Below are 21,748 nucleotides of genomic sequence, written 5' to 3'. Positions count from 1 at the left end.
TTATCAATTATTTACATACCCAAAACCCATCCACTATCTCTAGGCAAGTCTCCCCAGCTTTAGTTTAGTCCCATATTTCTAATTGCTTAACAGACATATAATTCATGCATTCATTAATAAACACTCACCACACACCTGTATATAAATATACTGTGTTTTGTTAGAGATAAGTAGTAAGACAAACATGATCCCTACCTTTATAGAACTATAAAATTTATGTAAATTCCCAAAAGACACTCAAAAAGCTTGCAAACATTCAAATACACATCTAAAATTAAACTCCTTATTTTTACTCCTCCTCATTTCTCCCCTAGACTCTGGTAGTAGAATCCTTACCTTGTATCCCTGCCATAGGTCTCTGCCCCCTCAACTATATCCTCACTGCTACTAAAATAACACACACAAAACAAAATCTGATTGGTCCATAACACTCCAATATCACAGATTCCCACTGCCAAAACAAACACGATTCTGCTAATCAAGGCCTTCTGCAATCTGGTTGCACTGACTGCTTGAATCTTCTGTCTCCCTCTCTGCCCCATTATATAATCCAGCTTTCTCAAGCCTTGGGTTCTTTACATATTCTGTTTCCTGTCTGGGATGCCCTTATCCTCTTCTTCACTTAATATAGTCAACTTTTGCCCTGTCCAGATGGCTCAGTTGGGTAGAGCATCATCCCAACTGATGCTCTATCCACTGAGCCAAACTAGCCACGGCTAGCTACAGCAATTTTGAAAAAGAATAAAGCAGGAGAAGTCGGTTAAACCAATTTATGACTTACGTTACTACAGCAATCAAGACAGTGTGGTATTGGCAGAAGGGCACACATACACATCAATGGAACAGAATAGAGAACCCAGAAATAGACCAACACAACTAATTTTTTACAAAGGTACAAAAGGAATTCAAGGCAGAAAGGTAGCCTTTTCAACAAATGGTGCTGGAACAAGTGGACATCCATAAGCAAAGAAGTAAACCTTGACCTAAATCTCATTCTTTTTTTTTTTAATCCTCACCCAAGGATATTTTTCCAATGGTTTTTAGAAAGAGTGGAACAGAGAGGGAAAGACAGAGAGAAATATCGATGTGAATGAAACACATCAATTGGTTGCCTCCTGCATGAGCCCCGGCCAGGGCCCGGACTGGGGAAGAGCCTGCAACTGAGGTATGTGCCCTTATGTCCTTGACCAGAATCAAACCTGGGACCCTTTGGTCCGCAGGCCATCGCTCTATCTACTGAGCCAAACAGGCTAGGGCTAAATCTCATTCTTTATACAAAAATTAACTCAAAGTAGACCATTGACTTAAAACACAAAACTATAGGGGGAAATCTTTAGAAACTAGAACTAGACAGAGTTATTACCAGACACCAAAAGATCCTTTCAAAAAATTTAATTCATTGGGGTTCACAAAATGAAAACCGTTTTACCTGTGAAGGAACCTGTTAAGAGGATGAAAAGACAAGCTATAGAGTGAGAGAAAATATCTGCAAACCACAATTTGACAAAGGACTGGTATCTAGAATAATTATAACTCTCAAACTCAACAGTAAAAGAAAATAAACACTCTAATTAGAAAATGGGCAAAAGGCATGAAGAGACATTTCACTGAAGAGGTTATACAGATGGCAAATGAGCCCATGAAAAGATGTTCAACTAAATTAGCTGTCAGCAAAATGCCTATTAAAACCACAAGGACATGAATACACACTTATCAGAATGGTTAAAATTAAAAAGTGACAATACCAAATGCTGGCAAGGATGCAAAGCAATTCTATCACTGATATATCACTGATGGGAATGTAAAATGATAAAGCCACTACAAAACAACATGGCAGTGTAAAGAACATAAGCATACAAGTACCATACAACCCTTCAACTGTACTTGTTAGCATTTATCCCAGAGAAACAAAACTGTATGTTTACACACAAACTTGTACATGTGTTTATCACAGCTTTCTTCCTAATAGCAAAAAACTTAAAGCAACCCAATGTCCTTCAACAAAATGATTAAAGAACTGTTAGTTCATCTGAATACCTACTCAGCAATAAAAAGGAACAAACTAATGAAATATGCAACAACCTGCATATGTATATCTCCAGAGAATTATCCTGAGTGCAAATAAGATTGTTGAAATGGCAATATTAAAGACAGAACAAACTGGTAGTGTCCATGGGGTGAACTACAAAAGGGTAACATGACAGATCCTTATGGTGATGTTCTGTATCTTAAGTGCATCAATATCAATATCCTGGCTGTGATGTTGTACTGTAAGTTTGTCAGATGTTACCACTGGGGAGACCCAAGTAAAAGACACATGTGCTCTCTCAGTATTAATTCTCACAACTGTATGTGAATCCATAATTATTTCAAATTAAAAATTAGTTTTAAAAGTTTCAAGGTAGCTTCCTCAAAAAAATTATGATTATATACCTCTTATCAAGCATTTATCCCAAATTATTCAGAAAAGTTGTACTGATTGTAAAACAATGCATGCTGTATTGTAATTATCAGTTTAACAATCTACTTGCACAAATCTTTGTGGCATCTGAACACATTAGCAATAGTTATAATTGCAAGCAACGACTTTCATATCTGTATCTGCAATCAGATTACAAGTTTTTTTGGGCACAAGAATATGTCTGGTTTACTTTTTTAAGTCCCAATTTTAAGTTTTATTAGTAAATTAATATTTCTCTATATGAAAATCTTATTTTCCTAGATCTAACATATATCAACCCTTCATAGAAAAGTAAACTATTGAGGACCAGCTGGTTTGGCTCAGTGGGTAGAGCGTTGGCCTGCAGACTGAAGGGTCCTGGGTTCGATTCCAGTCAAGGGCACATGCCCAGGTTGCAGACTCGATCCCCAGTAGGGGGCTTGCAGGAGGCAGCTGATCAATGATTCTCTCTCATCATTGATGTTTCTATCTCTCTATCCCTCTCCCTTCCTCTCTTAAATCAATACAAATATTTTTTTTTAAAAAAAGAAAAGTAAAATACTGAGAAAAAAACCCATACAATATTTGAGTCCTACATAGGAGACTCTGAAATATACCAAATTCTAGAAAATTCAGATATCTAATAAGACACTGATATCATCTAATTCCCGAAAGATATGCTAGTTTCTTTATAAAAAGAAATTTTCAGACTAAGAAAAAATGCACCATTTAAGAACCAAAGCCTTTCTACACTAAGCCATGACACTACATGCCACAAGGGCATAAACCCTCACTAAAAATCAAGCCAACTCTGCACTATTACCAGGCTTCTCTCAGCATTTCAACCTACCTTAGGTTCTCTTGAACTTATTTTCTGATTCCAAAACTCAAGAAGCACCTAGAAAATTACTCCTATCATCTCAACATCCTTCTCATCTTCATAATTTCGGCTTATGTAACATGACCCTGGGACCAATATTGAATCCAGAAATGTACAAGGTGGGGCAAAAGTAGGTTTACAGTTGTGAATACACAAAATAGTTTATTCTTGCATTATTATTTATTAATTATTGTATTATTTTCCATACAAACTATAAGCCTTACCTTTGCCCCAGGCCCTGTATTATATGAAATAGTTTTGAAACCTCGCTTTACAATCTAATAGAACAGAAACTCATTTTGTAGCTTAAAAGTAGTAATATTAAGAAATATTTTCATAATACGGTCCTTTTTTATCAAAAGTCTTTTCACCATGATGATTTTCAGCACATGCATTATTCCTACAGCAATTTTCAAAATGCAAATTTGTTATTAAGCAGTAATAATTGCAAATGCAGCATAGCTGCTTTGACTAGATGATGTTATGCTTTGTTTACCATAACAATGAGTGAAGCTAGTAACAAAAATAAGTAGTTCTGTGCTGACATTATGAACAGTGACAGGAATGAGAATGGCCATTACTTTCAAGCTAAAGTTCATTGTAATCAAATATGGATTTTCACAATAATTTTTAAGTTTCATACATACATAACTATTAAAAACTTCATTAGTAAAACTCCTTCAAGAAATACAATTTTGAATTGCAAATGTAAAATGCTTTGGCCAGAACCCTTTTTTCCCCCAGAAAAACCATTATTGTCATCATAGTTTGTGTGGAATATAATTATTGACACCTAGCAAAAGATGACAAAGCAACCCCTTATGATTAAAATTATCTGAAATTTTTATTTGTTTAGACACACACAATCATGCTACTAATAAATTGAAGTTCTTATAACATTTATATATTTAAATAAACTCAGTAACTATATTACCTGCCATATTGTCTAATACATCTGACCCCCAATCTCCTTGAAACACTGATGTTAAAATGTTGTCAAATAAATGAAGTTCCTTTGCACCAACAATTTTGTCACGAAATAAGCGTCGTGCTTCATATGCTACAATTTCTAATACATAATCTAGTGGATGGTTTGACGATCCTAAAAAAGGCAAAATTTCCTTTAATTGTAATAAAATTAAAATGACTTGAAAGTGGTCAGTTTCAGCATATTATTAGAAATAGTGAAAATCTACATACCATAATTTTGGCATCAGACAAATAGAAAAAAAGAGAAAAAGAAGTTTAAATTCATTGGGTTAACGAGTTGGTAAATTTTTCTATTATTTAAAGTTAGGCACTATTATCTCTAGTTGTTCAATAAAAATATCAATCCCAAAAAGCATACTAAACATAATTTGGTTACAAAGAATTATAATTTCATTTTTCCCAAAACCATGTTTTAATCATGGTAAACATAAATAGTTTATATGAGAAAACATAATAAAATATTATTTTATTTTTAATGTTCATTTAAATTATGTTAATATTATTTCACTTACAGTTTTTTTAAATACTATAAATAGTTACAATATTCATTTAACGTAGCTATCACAAACAATAGATAGCGTAAAGATACACACAGACACACAGACACACAAACACACAAACACACAAACACCCACTATGGCATTCTAAGAAAGATAAGTGATTTGAAATCATGAAAGCAAAACTTACCGCCTTCTAAGTCATATCTGAATAAGCCAAGAACCCACTGGGTAAGAATGCAAGGAGTAAAAATATAGTGACTATAATCGTCAACTGTAAATTTGGCCCGCACCTGTAAAAGAAAATACAGTAATCATCTGACTACTTTTCAGTTATGTAGACTCACAGGAATGCCAGTTTCTACCAGTGGATGGGACTGTATTTCAATGTAATTGACTTCCTTAGTTATCTTGTATATTATATTTTATGAAGTTAAAAACATTACATGAGAAGTGTTGTTCATAGGCTTCGACAAACTGCCAAAAAATAAAATAATAATAAAATAAAATGCTAAAAAGTGCTTCTAAAGAAAGAAATTCAAACCTAAGCTTTATGAAATAGTGGTTGTAATTCCAAGGCACTCACAGATCCAGGTAAGACCCATTTTCTAATGGCGGGAACCACAGAGCTAGTTAACTTATGTTCAAGAAGCCACTGAAATTTTAACACATCAAAGTGTCACTCTCTAATAGATAACCAGTAAAGAGCCTGTCCCTTCCTCCCTATGGACAGAGCCACTGCTCTTATTCTGGCCTTGATCATTGAACATTTGAATTAAATTTTTAAAACAGAAGGAATTTATTGCTTTCTAACTTATCTTTCCCTACTTCTACTTCAATACTATAAAAAGCAACTTCCACAAACACTTTCATAACTTTCACATACTATTCGCTTTACCCAGGAAGACCTTTCATCTCCAGCCACTTTGCAAATTTCTATTCATCTTTCAAAATTCAAATCACATTTCACCTCCCCTTAACTACCGCACACAACAAAGTCATTTATTCCTTCTCTACACTTTCTCTGTACCTTGTGCATACTGTTGTCATACTTGTGACACTGTCTTAATAGTGTATTTATATGACTAGGTCCCTCATTAGACTGTGAGCCTCAAAAGAACAGAGACTCCGTCATCTTTGCATCCCTACGATTAGTGCGGAAAGAGACTGTGCTCAGTAAATGTCCTCTGCCATTCTTAATGCCTGTTTTCAGGCATCATCCCACTCCATCAAAGAAGGACACTGTAGACATTTCCTCACAGGTAACAAGGAAAACAAAAAACAAAACAAAACAAAAAAACATCAAACACTACTCTTGGGTTTGAAGCTGGGAGATAGCAACTAACAGAACTCAAGAGGAAGATTTAGTTTTGGAAAAAAGGTGAACTCCATTCTAAATATTCTCAATTTGAGCTGATAGAAGAATAACCATCCATCCACTAATTCATTCAGTCAATATTTACTGGGTGTCTACTTGAAACTGCCAGGGAATACAATAGTGAATAAAGCACAAAGAGCATCTGCCCTCACAGAGCTGACCCTCTAGTTAAAAGGTCTAACTAACAACAGGAAGAGAAAGTCTGAACATCAACAGAGGGCAAGATTAAAGATCGTCCTTTGAAGTGATACAAACAGACATGAAAAACACAATGTACTATAAATAAACATATACCTGTTCATACACTTGTACCATAGATCCTGCTAAGAGAGAAATTTTTGATGAAGAACCCCAAATAGAATGATTCTTCAAATTTTTATGTAAAACTGGTTCCAAATATGCCCCATAAATTGTCTGTAATTGCTCTCTTTCTGGGTAACTGAAAAAGAAAGTTAAAATAAATATTTTTTAAAAGAAGCTGAAATAAATCATTAATCTAAATTATTATTTTAATGTTAGGTTATAGCAGTGGTTTTCAAACAGTGCTGCTTTGAGACCTAGTTGCCTCCAAAATTTACTCAGGGGCTAAGGCCAAGCTCAAAGTCCCTATTCTCACGTCAACCAAATTAGATCCCTAATTATCTGTTGTAAAATACTGAGGGTCCTAATAGAGGATTCCAACAAAATTACTTAACAAATATAATTGATTGAAAAATCACTGATCTTTAAAAAGGGTAAAAGGAAAATTTTCCCTAAGATAAGGCACTTTGAGTTATGTAGAGCCTGTACATAGAGCGGTAATCCACCTCAGAACTAAAAGTAGAACTAATACAACAAATAAAACCAAACTCCCCCAAACTAAAATCTCATTTTTTAAAATATATTTCTTTATTGATTTCAGAGAGGAAGGGAGAAGGAGACAGAGCTAGAAACATCAATGATGAGAGAGAATCATTGATCAGCTTCCTCCTGCACGCCCCCTACTGGGGATTAAGCCCACAACCCAGGCATGTACCCTTGGCTGGAATCGAACCTGGGACCCTTCAGTCCACAGGCTGATGCTCTATCCACCGAACCAAGCCAGTGAGGGCTAAAATCTATCTCAATACAGCTAAATCGGTGGCTGTAACATTTTTGAAAGAAGAATGTTAATATATGGTTACAATTAGCATGAAAACATAAAACCTAGATTTTATAAGGCAAAATATATCAGAGAATGTAGTACCATAAGCATAAAATTGCAAATTCCTGTAACAGTTATGGACCATGGAGACGGGTGGATGTATTATTAGAGTAATGCCATCAGTCACAAACATAACCTAACTTTACTTTCTTCAGATTTAAATTATCTGTTTATGCCCTTAGCTGGTTTGGCTCAGTAGAGAGAGCATAAGCCTGCCGAATGAAGGGTACTTGGGCTCGATTCTGGTCAAGGGCACATGCCCAGGTTGCAGGCTCAATTCCCAGTAGGGAGTGTGTAGGAGACAGCCAATCAATGAATTTTCTCTCATCATGATGTTTCTATCTCTCTCTCCCTGCCTCTTCCTCTCTGAAATGAATAAAAATATCCTATATAATAAAAGTGTAGTATGCAAATTGTCCCCTTGACCGGGAGTTTGTACAGGAATTTGACCAGGGGGCTGGGCCAGCAGGGGGAAGGGAGGGAGGCCCCAGCTGGTGGCAGCAGGAGGCCCCAGCTGGCAGCAGCAGCGGCGGGTGGCCGGGGGGGAGGGAGGCCCAGCCAGTGGCGGTGGCAGTGGCAGCAGGCGGCCAGGGGAAGAGAGGAAGTATCCAGCCAGCAGTCGGTAGCCACTAGGGAACCTACCATTGGGCCTCTAGTCTATCTTCTATATTAGTAAAAGGGTAATATGCTAATTAGACCAGACATCCTCCAGATGTCCTTCTGGACAAAGCCACAGTGGCAGGGGCTGAGGCAGAGGCGGTTAGGGGCGATCAGGCCAGCCGGAGGGAGCAGTTAGGGGGTGATCAGGCTGGCAGGGGAGCAGATAGGGGCCTCAGGACAGCAGACAGAGATGGTTAGGGGCAATCAGGCAGGCAGGTGAGCAGTTAGGAGCCAGAGGTTCCGGATTGCGAGAGGGATCCTGGATTGGAGAGGGGGCAGGCTGGGCTGAGGGGGTGCACAATTTCATGCACCTGGCCTCTAGTATATATATAAAAGCCTAAGCAACGGCCGACCAGTCAACAGATGGCTATGACACGCACTTACCAGCAGGGAGCAGATACTCAACGCAGGAGCTGCCCCCTGGTGATCAGTGTGCTCCCACAGCCAACCTCCCACGGTCCCTCCCCCTGGCAAGACAGCCCCGATCAGCCCCAATCACCAGCCAGGCCGAGGGACCCCACCTGTGCACAAATGCGTGCACCGGGCCTCTAGTATTTTAAATAAATAAATAATCTATTTAGTTATCTTTATAAAATTTAATAAGGTTTTTGTTTTATAAAATCATAAAACATTTAAATCTAAAATGTACCATTTTGATTCCTGATATTGCTATTTTAGAACAAAGAAAATACAAAACAGTTCTATTTTATTTCTTATATATAAGAAGTGTTGATTAAAAAAGCCTTTATCCTAAATTATTGCCTATAGTTTGAGAAGGGCAGGAGCTTAAGTTTAGACTATTTGTATATGCTGCATTTTGAAGAAATATCACTAACGATACCTTTAATAAAATGCAAATATGTCTCCCCAAGTTAAAAAATAAATTTAAAACACTAAGATACATACTCTATAGCACAAAGACGAACAATAGAAGTAAATCTGGTAGTAAGCTTATGTCTTCCCAGTCTTCCTCCAGCTGACATAGATGCCACAATTTGAATATTTTCTAAACCTACCCATTCCAAATTTTCATCATAAAATCCTTGATATGTCAATACCTATTTGAAAGCAAATTTAAAAATAAAAGTTTAATGCTTAAGATTTTCTAATCATGATATATTTTTGCATAAAATTCAATTATTTCCAAATGTAATCATCATCCTCTACCTATCTCAAGAATTAAAAATTGAAATATACTTTAAATTCTTATATCATTGAAAGATAACACTGTTCAATACTGTGTTCAGACTGTCAAACCTCAGTGGGAAGGCAGGGGAGGAGTGGAGGGTGAGGGTAAGAGATCAACCAATGGACTTTATGTATACATATAAGCATACCCAATGGACATAGCCACTAGGGGGGTGAGGGCATGTGCCGGGGGGGCAGGGAGGTAGAAGAGGTTGGTCGGGGGGAGGTCAATGGGGAGAAAAGGAGACATATGTAATACTATATGTAATACTTTAAACAATAAAATAAAACTTTAAAAAAAAGACTGTGTTCAATGATTGTTAACTGAATTACTATCTTTTCAAATGCTTTCTCTCTAATAAACAGTAAAATCCAGATGACAGTATAAATCCATCAGCAATTATTTTTTAAAAAGTGAAAGAAATCAGAAAAAAGTAAAAGGAAAAAAATTTTGGTTTGTTCTATAAGTATTTTATTCTTTTTGCAGTAATGTAGTAAATGTAGACTTGCAGATATATAAGCATATAAGTTCTAATTTAGAATTTAGGGCTTCTAATGTGATGTAAATCAGATAAAGAAATAAAATCTCCCATACTGACTGAGAATGTATGGTCTCCAATACACAGGGAGAGAGGGAGACTAATGAACTAAAGCAGCCAGAAGGGGCATGCCTGAGGAAGTCTAACTGCTCTCAGAATGCAAACCTAAAAAACTGAAAACTTCCCCAACTCCAGCACCATCCTGAGCTTCTGCTTTCCTCCTTTTAGGAATGAAGGATATGTAATAGGTATAGAGCAGTGGTTCTCAACCTTCCTAATGCCGTGACCCTTTAATACAGTTCCTCATGTTGTGGTGACTACCAACCATAAAATTATTTTCGTTGCTACTTCATAACAATTTTGCTAGCTACTGTTATGAATTGTAATGTAAATATCTGATATGCAGGATGTATTTTCATTGTTACAAATTGAACATAATTAAAGCATAGTGATTAATCACAAAAACAATATGTAATTATATATGTGTTTTCCGATGGTCTTAGGCGACCCCAGTGAAAGGGTCATTCGACCCCCAAAGGGGTCGTGACCCACAGGTTGAGAACCGCTGGTATAGAGTAAAGGCTGCTTTTACTCTTCTTGTCATGTACCAACTTGATATAATACTAACTTCTACATGGAGGAAGATCAAAGAAAGTAGACCTGGAACAAAACTGAGATGCCTCAAGAGTTTAATTTCCCATGACACATGCTAGATAAAACTGTCTCTAAGGAAGAAAGCAGAAATTTTTCTAGAGTGAAGGAAGGGCAGAGGCTGGATGGATGTGGGCAAAGGTGGGGAAAATGGGGATATCTGTAATAGTGTCAACAATAAAAATAAAGTTAAAAAAATTAATGAAACTAAGCTGGTTTACAATTATATCAAAACACTTCAAGTGATAAGGCTTACCTGTTGCAGAAAAGCTACCAAAGTACTGGTGCCCCATTTGTCAAGTTTGGGTAGGTTGATATCTTTTAGGTACAAAACAAGTCTTTCACAGTCTTTGGGTCTGTATACTCGACCAGTATTAGTACTGATTACCATGCAGGTCTGGCTCAGTTTCTGCAGGAGATGCCGAGACGTAGTTTGTGCACTACAGTGGACCGTAGCAATTTGAGTGGACCGGAGTTGGGAAAAGGCATACCTCAGCAGCATCCTATGGAAGATGTATGACATTTGACTTTAAAAATACAACCAATAAGATACTTTTTATATTCAATATAAAAGTTCTCTTTTATAAATATTTCATTTTCTAAAATATGTGTGATGATGTTTAAGGAGAAATGGTAAAATGGATATGGTAACTTTCTAATTTTTAGACTGGAAAAATATATTCATATTTTAAGGCAATCCTGGGACTCTTTCAACAACAACAAACCAAGTTTTCAGAAATAACTTCATTTCATAAAGTATATATTAAAGATACCAACTGTTTCTCCACAGTTGAAGAGAATATTTTAAGATATTAAGATCTACAAGTTAGGAAAAATTACTATGACTTGATAGAATTTTTTAATTACTACTAGAAATGTGAAACTAATAATCCTTGTCTCATTTATCTCCAGAAACTATACTCACAAACTCTAAAAATAGGCTGGATTCCACTTAATAAAAAGCTATTTTCAAATAGAGATCTAATGTCAAAATTCACTTTTTATAAAATAAAGCAAATGCTAATTTGTGAGAACATCTAAGGTATTCATTTTTTGTTATTTTACGAACAGATTCTTTTATAAGTATCTTCTAGATTTTATTCTCTTTCCATTAGAAAATACATAACCTGGCAGAAAAAAACATATTATTCTCCATAGTCATATTATTTTTACAAGTAGTGGCAATGAAAGAGTCCTTCATGAAAACAGAAGAATTACTACTAGAAATGTGAAACTAATAATCCTTGTCTCATTTATCTCCAGAAACTATACTCACAAACTCTAAAAATAGGCTGGATTCCACTTAATAAAAAGCTATTTTCAAATAGAGATCTAATGTCAAAATTCACTTTTTATAAAATAAAGCAAATGCTAATTTGTGAGTACATCTAAGGTATTCATTTTTTGTTGTGATTTTATGAACAGATTCTTTTATAAGTATCTTCTAGATTATTCTCTTTCCACTAGGAAATACATAACCTGGCAGGAAAAAAAATATTATTTTCCATAGTCATATTATTTTTACAAGTAGTGGCAATGAAAGAGTCCTTCATGAAAATAGAAGTGCTGGTTTAACCAAAATAAATAAATAAATAAATAATAAAGAAAAAAAGAAAGAAAGAAGAAAGAAAGAAAGAAAGAAAGAAAGAAAGAAAGAAAAGCTATTAAATCATTTTAAAAGAGGAGAGAAGCACAAATTCACAATGTACACCTCCATCAACATTTTTTGCTCTTACCCTTTGCCACATCCTTCTGGTCCCACAAGAATAAACGGCTGTTTAGTGTCAGAACTTAACCAGGGTTTGAAATAATCTAGACCTCGCTGCATGTCAGGAGTCTGGATGACTGGCAGTGTCTGGACATTGCTGAAGTCATCAGCAGTCAAATTTTCCGGCTTCTTCGGCACATACGATGCCAATCGGCCTTGACTCGGGTCATAGTAGGTGTCCATTGGTTTGTGAGCATCTGGAGGAGATTCTCGTGCCCAATTAAAAACCTTAAGAGGAGAAGTTGTGACCGAGTATGTGAAATTTTAATTCTTAAAAGTAAATGTCCCAAAGAGAAACATCTTAGTTCAAACAAGTTCACCTACTATAAACCTACTAAATATCTTTTATCATTAAAGTAACATTTTATCTCAAATATTCCCTAAACGATCGTTTAAGCAAATAAATAAATGTCAGTACTTTACATATACACCAAGGTATAAAAATATTCATTTTTTAATTGCGTTCTTATGAACACTAAATTATAAATTACACAATGTAGGAATCCTAGACCCTTCATTTCCACCATGTTCAATCCCAATGTTACCACCATTGTTCATTGCTCTCTACCTGTTATTCCTCTTTCTCATTTTAAAAACTGTTATTTTCCAAGATATAAAGCAGAGTTAGCTCCTAATGGTACTTTTCAACGTCTTTATTATGTATGAGCTTTGGCAAGAGAATATCTGCCTAAATGCAATATATCTTATGGCATTGAGTAGTAACAATGAGAAATAGTTGGCAACAGAATGACCATGGAAAGGGAAACAATAGAGAAAGTAATAAATGATGATATCGAAAAAGAAACAAAATGATAAAAATTAAGAAACATAATGTTGGCGTCAACTCAAAGGAACTTATGTTCTATTATTTCAACTAAGGCCAATAGAAAGAAATCCCTTAACATGTAGAATTCAGTTTTATAAACAGCTTAGGTAAACTATATCTTTACATTTATTTAAACAAATATTTATAATGATTAATACATCTTAGCAATCCTAATGCTAAAACTGTTCTGGTTAAACAAATGATTTTAAAAATTTATTATTCTAAGATTAAAAAGAAATAATTATATTTATTCACATAGCTAAGTAGGTTCAAAATGTCTAACAAAAAATATTTGTTGCAAATTTTATTCTATTAGAATATAATTATATAAAATTTTAATAATATAAAATACAAACTAGTTCAAAACAGAAATACAAGTATACATGCGTATGTACATGTATTTAAGTGCATTATTATTCTAGTGAATGCATAATTTCAAAATTAAAAGTTCTGTACCTTATAGTTACAGGTAATTTTGGCAATTAAGAGTCAATGAAAAAAATTTTTTAATGTGCACTGAATATAGGCTTTAAACTGTATTACCTCTCTGGTGAATTCCAGACGTGATTTCATATTCAGATTTCCACCAAGTCCCCTTATGAGATTTATAATAAATTGATCATGATCTTTGCATCCATGTAGATGTGACAAACCATTCATCACAGTCCCAACCAAACTTGTTTCTACCACATAGTCATTCTGTTATTTAAAATCCATGGTACAGACATAAGGCAATTAATTAGTCAACTCAGAACATACAGATTGGCATTCACATATCTTTTCTAAGGATCATCTTTAAATGTATCCCTCTTTTCAACTTGTAGAAAGTTTAGATTTCATTCAATTTATGTATAAAATACAAACTTTGAAAATAAAAAGTAATCATAAAAAACACAACTACATATTTCTAGCTGTAACTATTAGAATCCTCAAATAGATACATAGTTTGTTTACTTCCTAAACAACATATAAAGGAAAGGTAAATTAATGAGCATTGGTTTAAAAAGAATAGCTTCTCATTTCCTCTTACTATTAAAAAAGAAGCTATAGGCAAGGGCTAGATTGATGGTACTGGACAAGAAAGCTAGTAAAAAGCAGGCTTAAATGAAAAAGCATTTGGAACTTTCTCCCTAGCAGAATTTTAAAATGAAACTTTGGGACTGAGGTCGTATAGGTGATTTTGATCTGTGGTCCTCTAGGGCCCCTGTGTAACTGCCAGGGAGTTAGGACAAGAAAGGGTTCTCATTAATTTAAAAGTATTTACTAAGAACCAATTATGCACAGAAACTGTATGCAGTGCTAGGTATTTTTTTAAGAGTGACCTAAACGGAGTACTTTTATCATAGAACTCAAGTCTAATAGAGGAAATGGTTAATAAGTTATGGTAAGAGCTACAGAGTAGCAGAACAGTGTTTTGAGAAAGGGTAAGTCAGATTGAGGGTTCAAGGCCTCTTTGAAAAAGGTGAGTGACATTGAAACTAACATCTGAAAATTGAGATCTGGCCATGCGACATATGCGAAGCTGCGGACTGAAGGGTCCCAGGTTCGCTTCTGGTCAAGGGCACGTGCCTGGGTTGCAGGCTCGGTCCCACGTGCAGGAGGCAGCCAATCAATGATTCCCTCTCATCATTGATGTTTCTATCTCTCCCTTCCTCTCTGAAATCAATAAAAATATTTTTTAAATAAAATAAAATTAGAGAGATAGTCCAATACACTGTATTCAAGATTTTTAGGTAAGCAGTGCAAGGTATTGTGGATGGGAGAATTAAAGTGTTTTAAGACTAACATAATAAAGCATTATGCCAAGAGATATAGGACAGCAATGAAGACACCTACCTGTTACTCCACCCCATATTCTGACAGAGCTCTACTAAAAGGCAACTATATGTAAACCACACTCTTAATCATTATACTTCTCACCTACATGATTAATTGTGAAATATTATAGTTAACTTACCTGTTTTAGAACCCACTGTAAAGCTTTTTCAAAATAATCTCCAATCCAGTTTTCAAGATTATTCCTATGTTTAGGAGGCTGATTCCTCAACCAAGATTTTATCAGCGAATTAATATCTGTCTCTTCATCACTAAAACAGGTGAACAAACATGTAAGAAATTATTTAAGAAGAAATTATCAATTTATTTTCAAAATAAATGTCTGGTCCAATAAACTAACCACTCCGTATGTATCTGCTAGTGTACAAGAGTTGATTTCATGTGCATATGTTAGTTACTTCTCTATATTCCCATACATGAAGGTATCATTTTCATAAATAAAGCAAATAAATTTCATCTGTATTACTATAAATATAAATTAAAGAATTACATTATTTGCAACATAGCAAAAAAAGTAGACTAAACCCATCCTACTCAAAGTGTGGTCTGCTTATTAGAAATACAGAATCCCAAATCCTTTCATCTGTATTACTATAAATATAAATTAAAGAATTATATTATCTGCAGCGTAGCAAAAAAGTAGACTAAACCCACCCTACTCAAAGTGTGGTCTGCTTGTTGGAAATACAGAATCCCAAATCTCATCCCAGACCCACTAAAGCAAAATATTCACTTTAACAAGTGGCTCAAATGCACATTAAAGTTCATGGAAATCTATCTCAGCATCTTAACACAGATCTTCAAAAATACTTGCTCTTTTTCTCTATCCCCAAAATGTCAACTACCTAAATTCCCATGGCATTATTAAAAACTCTTTCTACAGTATAATATAATTCTTATAGCAAGGCACTTAATTATATGACTAACACCCATGACTGATATTAAATATCATATTGACATATTATTCAAAATAATATATTACATAATTATAAAATAATTATACTAAAAACAACTCAGAGATTAATAAGTTTAGAATTGACAGGGGCCCACAAGTGCATTATTTTTCCTAATTTGTAACACTGTTTCATAGCAACAATATTAAATACTGAGCCCTTGAATTTCTCCTGTCATATTTCTATCCAGTCTAATAAGGAAAAGAAAAATGGAAAGATCAAAGGTAAATATTTCAACTATATTAGATCATCTCAAAACCTACAAACAAAAGACTCCAAGCTCCTTCAAAATAAAGGCATTGTCATTAATGGCATCTCCCTAATGCCTCAGGCAACTGCCTTCCAGGTTTGTCCAAGGCAATCCGAGTTTATACTCATTGCCCCAGGATAAGTAATAGCATTCTCTTTCACTATTTTTTAATTTTATTTTTCAATTGTAGTTTAAATTATTTTGTATTAGTTTCAATTGTAGTCTCTTTCACTATTACAAGTCCTCTTGGTTTATTCTATAGCAATGTTCAATAAATATCTGCTGAAGAAATAAGTGAAACTTAGGTACAAGCTAATCAAACATGTTAATAAGTATTCATATTTTACATGAAATCACATATATTTATTATGCCTCTCACAAACAATATCTGGCTCACCAACAGTTTTCAAATTTCTACAGCAATATCCATAGAATTCTACTCACCATTTATTTTACTTATATTCTATCTTATATTATAATTGTTTTATTTATTTATTTCCTCTACTTGAACATATGTTCCATAAAAAGAAGCTCTCTATAAGTGCAAGTTTTAATCCTTTCTTGCTTTGTCTCTCCTAAAATGACTAACTTTATGGCAAATACATAATATACATTCAATACATATTTTAAAATTTAATTATAATTTTTCATTTTATCCTATATTTCTTCATAAGATTTTAAGAATACATGAAATAAACAAGATAAATTGTGTGAACTATTGCAACTAAAGCTATAAACCCAATGTTATATTTTTAATAAAATTTCAAAATGTTAATTAGAGTTTATGACAAGTTTAATATAAATGTTTCAAAGAAATAAGTAATGAAATAATTTTGGAAACAATAAATTTAAACCAAAGTAATAACAATATCATGTGTCATACAACACATAAAATCACTTTAAATGGCCCTAAAACAGTAGAGCACTTTATACAGACTGATAAACATCAAATTCTAAAAAAATTCAAAAAGTAAAAGAGAACTTTCTAATTACTCATTTCAGGAACTAAAACTGGCTCAAATGTCCATGTACTGACATGTACATATCTAAAATTAGTTTACTATTAATTTTTGCTCCTTAAGCCTCTTCCAGATACTGACGAAGAAGAAAAAGTATTAAGAAAAGAGATTTACAATTTGTAAAATTAAAGGTTGGACCATAAGATCATTTGAACTTAGATTAATCCTAAAATTCTATGAATCTGAGATTTTATTATTAAAATATTAACACTAAGCTTTATAATGTTAGCCTCTGCCCTGACCAGGTGGCTCAGTTGGTTGGAGCATCGTCCTGTACACCAAAAGGTTGTGGGTTCGAATCCCAGTGGGTACATACGTACAGAAGGCAACCAATCAATGTTCCTCTCTCACATCAATGTTTCTCTCTCTCCCGCTCTCCTTCTTTCCCCACTCTCTAGAATCAGTGACCATATCCTCCAGTGAGGATTTTTTTTAAAGTTTAAATAACAGTAATAGAAAAAACAAGAAAACAAATTAAATACTTTCTGTTTCACTTAAGCAAACAAAATTATTTAGTAATTGTGATAGGACAACATGGCTGAAATAATTCAATTGCAGTAAAATAGTAACTCTCTGAATAAATTAAAACTTAGCAAACAAAAAAATTTTAAAAAGAAAAAAATTATACATATTTATAAAATACATAATTCACTTAGCTATGAAACCACAGTAATAAAGAATATTCTAATATAATATATGCAGTTGCTTTTATGGTTTACCTAAGAAAGATCATTCCCATTCTAGATATTGTGGCTGGCGAGGCACAACTTAAATCATGAGTTTCAAATACAAAGTTAACATTTGGGCCAAACTGAATCCTTTCCCCACTGGGCATAGTGAGCAGTCGATTGTCATCCAGAACCGAATTCAGAGATTCTATCCATTCAGGATCAATATCACCATCACAGATTATCCATGAGCTGACATCTATTTTCAAACCATAAAAGTAAAGATAGGATAAAAATATATGCAATGATAATAATTAAAAATAAGGAATAAATAATTCTTATTCTTTAGAAGTGATTTCCATAAAGTATTACTTTATATTACTGAAGCTAAATATAAAGAACAAAACATCAAACAAGTTGAAATTTTTTACGTAAGTGTGCACTACAAATGTGCTGGAGACCCCATGGATTATCCTGACTCAGCTGGCCAATCACCTTATATAGCATGTGATAATATTCTATTATCTATGAACATACGGAAATGAAATCTCACTGAAAGAAAACATGGTGTGCAAGAATTAAGTATTTCTATTTCCTTAACTTTGTCTTCCACCATGTGATAAGAATGTATGAATGCTTGCTATGTAATATCTCTTTTAGAAAATATTGAGAACCCACTCTTTAGAGAAATTTTAAAAATTCGTTACTGTCTAACTTTTTGATATATAAAAAGGTGACTTTAAAGGGGAGAAGTAGTGGACAAGTATGTATATGTCTTTCCACAGGAGAAATCTTTTTTATCCATTCCTCTTAAAATGAGAATGATTTCAAGTTGTACTTGGACCTTTAAAACAAGTCAAAGAGAAAAGTACCAACAACAAAAGTGTGAGAAAGCCCTGGCCAGGTTAGTTAATTGGGCACATACCTAGGTTACAGGTTCGATCCCCGGTCAGGGCAGGTATGGGAGGCAACCAGTCGATGTTTCTCCCTCACATGGATGTTTCCCTCTCTCTCTCTCCCTTCCTCTTTCTCCAAAATCAATAAAAACATATCCTTGGGTGAGGATTTTTAAAAAGTGTGAGAAAGAGTATAGGTAATATCTGGTTTCTAGTTAGTGTAATATTACTGACTACATTGAAAATGAAAAGACTATATTGAAAATCCCTTTCAATGTGTTAGATTTCTCAACTTTTTACTCACTGGCTTAGAAAAACAACTATAATTAAATTATGAACTAACAAAAAGTAGGAAGTTTTCACTTGATTCTGGCCAAAAACTCTCTTAACCACCAAGCCAAAAAATTTAGACCTTGAAGTCTACTATTTTACAACTTAAATTTTCAAAATTATTTAAAACACTGTATTCAAACTGATGAGTTAAAAGTATCTGTAAAGATACCAATTTTAATCCTAAATAAAACATTTTCATCTTGCTTATTTATGAGGCATTATGGTATCAATTCAGCAATCAAAAAGTGTGTATTTATTCAGTAAATTAATCTAGTTGTGAATTTCAACTCACCCAGAGTACTTTGAGTTCCTATTATAATAAAAGTTGCTACAGAGTATAGGTCAAAATTATAGCATGTCTTGGGCCCCTCCAAAGTAAAATACCAATATACATCATTGAAAGGCAGTTCATGGCCCTAACTGGTGTGGCTCAGTGGTAGAGCGTCGGCCTTTGCATCGAAAGGTTGTGGGTTTGATTCCCAATCAAGGGCACTTACCTGGGTTGCAAGTCCAATCCTACCTGGGTTGCAAGTCTGATCCCTGCTGCGGGTCTGGTTGCTCGTGGGAGGCAATCAATCAATGTGTCTCTCACATCAATGTTTCTCTCTTCCCTTTCTTTCTCTTTCTCTTTCTCTCTCTCTCTCTCTCTCTCTCTCTCTCTCTCTGTCTCTCTCTCTCTCTCTCCCCTAACCCCTTCCCTTGAGTGAGGATTAAAAAAAAAAAAAGCAGTTCATGGTCATGTATAAGACTTGATAAGAACAGCATTATACACAAGATCTATCATCCACTAAAATTAAGTACAGCAATGATTCACACAACAAAGACCAACCTTGAGGTTCTCGAACTACTTGGCGAGCACTATTTGTCAAAACACCATCAGACCATTCCCTTGTATCCATGTCAATATGGCCTAATAATTGATGTCTCGGCATAGCTTTGGGATTCATGGTATATTGCTTTACCACTTTGCCAATTTTAAAAAGTGCTGCCCTTAGCATTCTCCATAGAGTTGATTTTCCAGCACCACTTGGACCAACAATAACAACTCCCATCCTCTGGCGTAATTGTTCATACAATTCTAAAGCTTTCTTGACCTAGTAGAAAAGAACATGGTAAACAATGACTTACAGTACACAATATCCACATCTCTGCACTCATTCTATAACAGTTATTGTATGCAAATTAAGCCTTTGATTTCTTCAGTGGAAGATAAAGCCTTAAATTAAAAAAAATTCCTAAATAAATCTGAACATATATACAACATGATCTTTAAATCCAGTATTTCCTTAAAAAAACGTTTTCTAAGTTATTTGACAATACATGTTTATTATGTTCTTCTCTCACTCATCAATATACTATATTTATTATTTTATTCACTTGTTCATTCATTTATATCCTGTGTCCCTCAAAAAAAAAAAGAGAGAAACAAAGTGTTCATTTTAAACATGTACTTGTGCTACATAAAACGACCTACTAAAAAGAACTGCTAAGAAACTGACTACACTAAAATAAGTGATGAAGGTGAACATCACCATTTTAAATATAACATTCATATAAAATGGATCTGTTATATGCCAGGCTCTGTAAATGGCACTAGGGATAAAATGGTGAGCAAAAATAGACATGAATCCTGCCTTTCATGGAGACTACTAGCTGATGAGGGAGAATCAGTATTAATCAAATACAAAATGAAACCCTAAACAAATGTATATAGGGTATCCCAAAAAAATGCATACACACGCTTTGGATAATTATAAAACCATACTTTATTCAAATAAATTTCATTTTCAAAACTGAGCTGTTAAAGTATGTTTACATTTTTAAGGGACACCCTGTATAACAAGAGTAATGAAAGCAGGTAACAAGGTGAACTAATCTGGACCTAAAGATCAGGAAAGGTTTATCTGAGCAAATAAGATTTAAGTGGAAAGATGAAAGGTAAGTTGAAAGATAAATAGATAGGTAATAAGGAATTAACTAGTAGGAAGGGTCGATATAGTATAAAATATTCTTGACAGTTACCTGATTGGGTATGATTTCATAATTGGCCTCCTCAAAGACTTGCTGTAATGCAGCACTCAGTTCATCATATTCTACTTCTTTAAAGTCAATTCCAGGAAACACATCTTTGATCAGTGCATCAAACCGGGTGCAATCAGCAAATGTAAACTTTGACATAGTGTTAAGCCTCAGTGCTTGTACCACAATATGACTTTCATTAACTAAAGAAAAAGTTTCATTTTAAAATTATTAGTTATGAAGTTAATGATAATAAAAATAGTGTTTGAGTGCCTTAATATACACTGTTAGTAATTAAATGATGCACTAGAATTTAGTAACATTTAAAGACCTATGTTATGTGAATTGATAAGTCTACCTTATTATCCTTTGACTGATAAAAACTAAGTATCAATAGGTAGAATCATGAACCCTTTTCCATAGAATTTAAATCCCAGGCATTCTCAGACTTTAATTAATATTAAAAATTATTATAATTTACGTTGGCATAGTACTTTACTATTTTGATATAAACCTTATAACAACTGTGTAAAGTAAGGAAGTATTACTAGTATTAGTCTAATTTTACACATGAGAACATTAAATCTCCAAGGGTTTAATGACTTACTGGAAAATGCACAACAGTATTATTTTATACAGCTGGAATTTAAACCCAAACCAACTAATTCCAGATTCAGATATCTCTCTCCAAATATACCAATATTGCCTCCAGATATTTTATGTACTATGACTAAAAACTAACAAAGCAAAAATCTTTTATCAGCCTTGCTCAAA

General features: G+C 34.1%; 1 protein-coding gene across 6 annotated transcripts in view; it reads right to left on the bottom strand.

Moving 5' to 3' along the window:
• DYNC2H1 (dynein, cytoplasmic 2, heavy chain 1) overlaps positions 1-21,748 on the bottom strand; it is a 289,555-nt gene that overhangs the window by 197,965 nt on the left and 69,842 nt on the right. For 5 of the 6 annotated variants that reach the window (XM_005856867.2, XM_005856868.2, XM_014539789.1 and 2 more), the window contains exons 37-47: positions 20,978-21,177; positions 19,785-20,049; positions 17,778-17,985; positions 14,958-15,087; positions 13,544-13,699; positions 12,143-12,402; positions 10,663-10,909; positions 8,935-9,086; positions 6,480-6,624; positions 4,998-5,100; positions 4,255-4,422 (exon numbers count right to left, since the gene is read on the bottom strand). In XM_005856867.2, the coding sequence (XP_005856929.1) occupies positions 4,255-4,422; positions 4,998-5,100; positions 6,480-6,624; positions 8,935-9,086; positions 10,663-10,909; positions 12,143-12,402; positions 13,544-13,699; positions 14,958-15,087; positions 17,778-17,985; positions 19,785-20,049; positions 20,978-21,177 (2,034 nt within the window). The remainder of the gene's footprint in view (positions 1-4,254; positions 4,423-4,997; positions 5,101-6,479; positions 6,625-8,934; positions 9,087-10,662; positions 10,910-12,142; positions 12,403-13,543; positions 13,700-14,957; positions 15,088-17,777; positions 17,986-19,784; positions 20,050-20,977; positions 21,178-21,748) is intronic. The other variant, XM_014539785.1, reaches the window with a different exon arrangement.

The sequence above is a fragment of the Myotis brandtii genome, unplaced genomic scaffold (assembly GCF_000412655.1).
Source record: "Myotis brandtii unplaced genomic scaffold, ASM41265v1 scaffold105, whole genome shotgun sequence".
In the NCBI taxonomy this organism is placed as follows: Eukaryota; Metazoa; Chordata; class Mammalia; order Chiroptera; family Vespertilionidae; genus Myotis; species Myotis brandtii.
The sequence above is the reverse complement of the archived record's forward strand: the minus strand, read 5'-3'. Positions and strand labels throughout refer to the sequence as shown.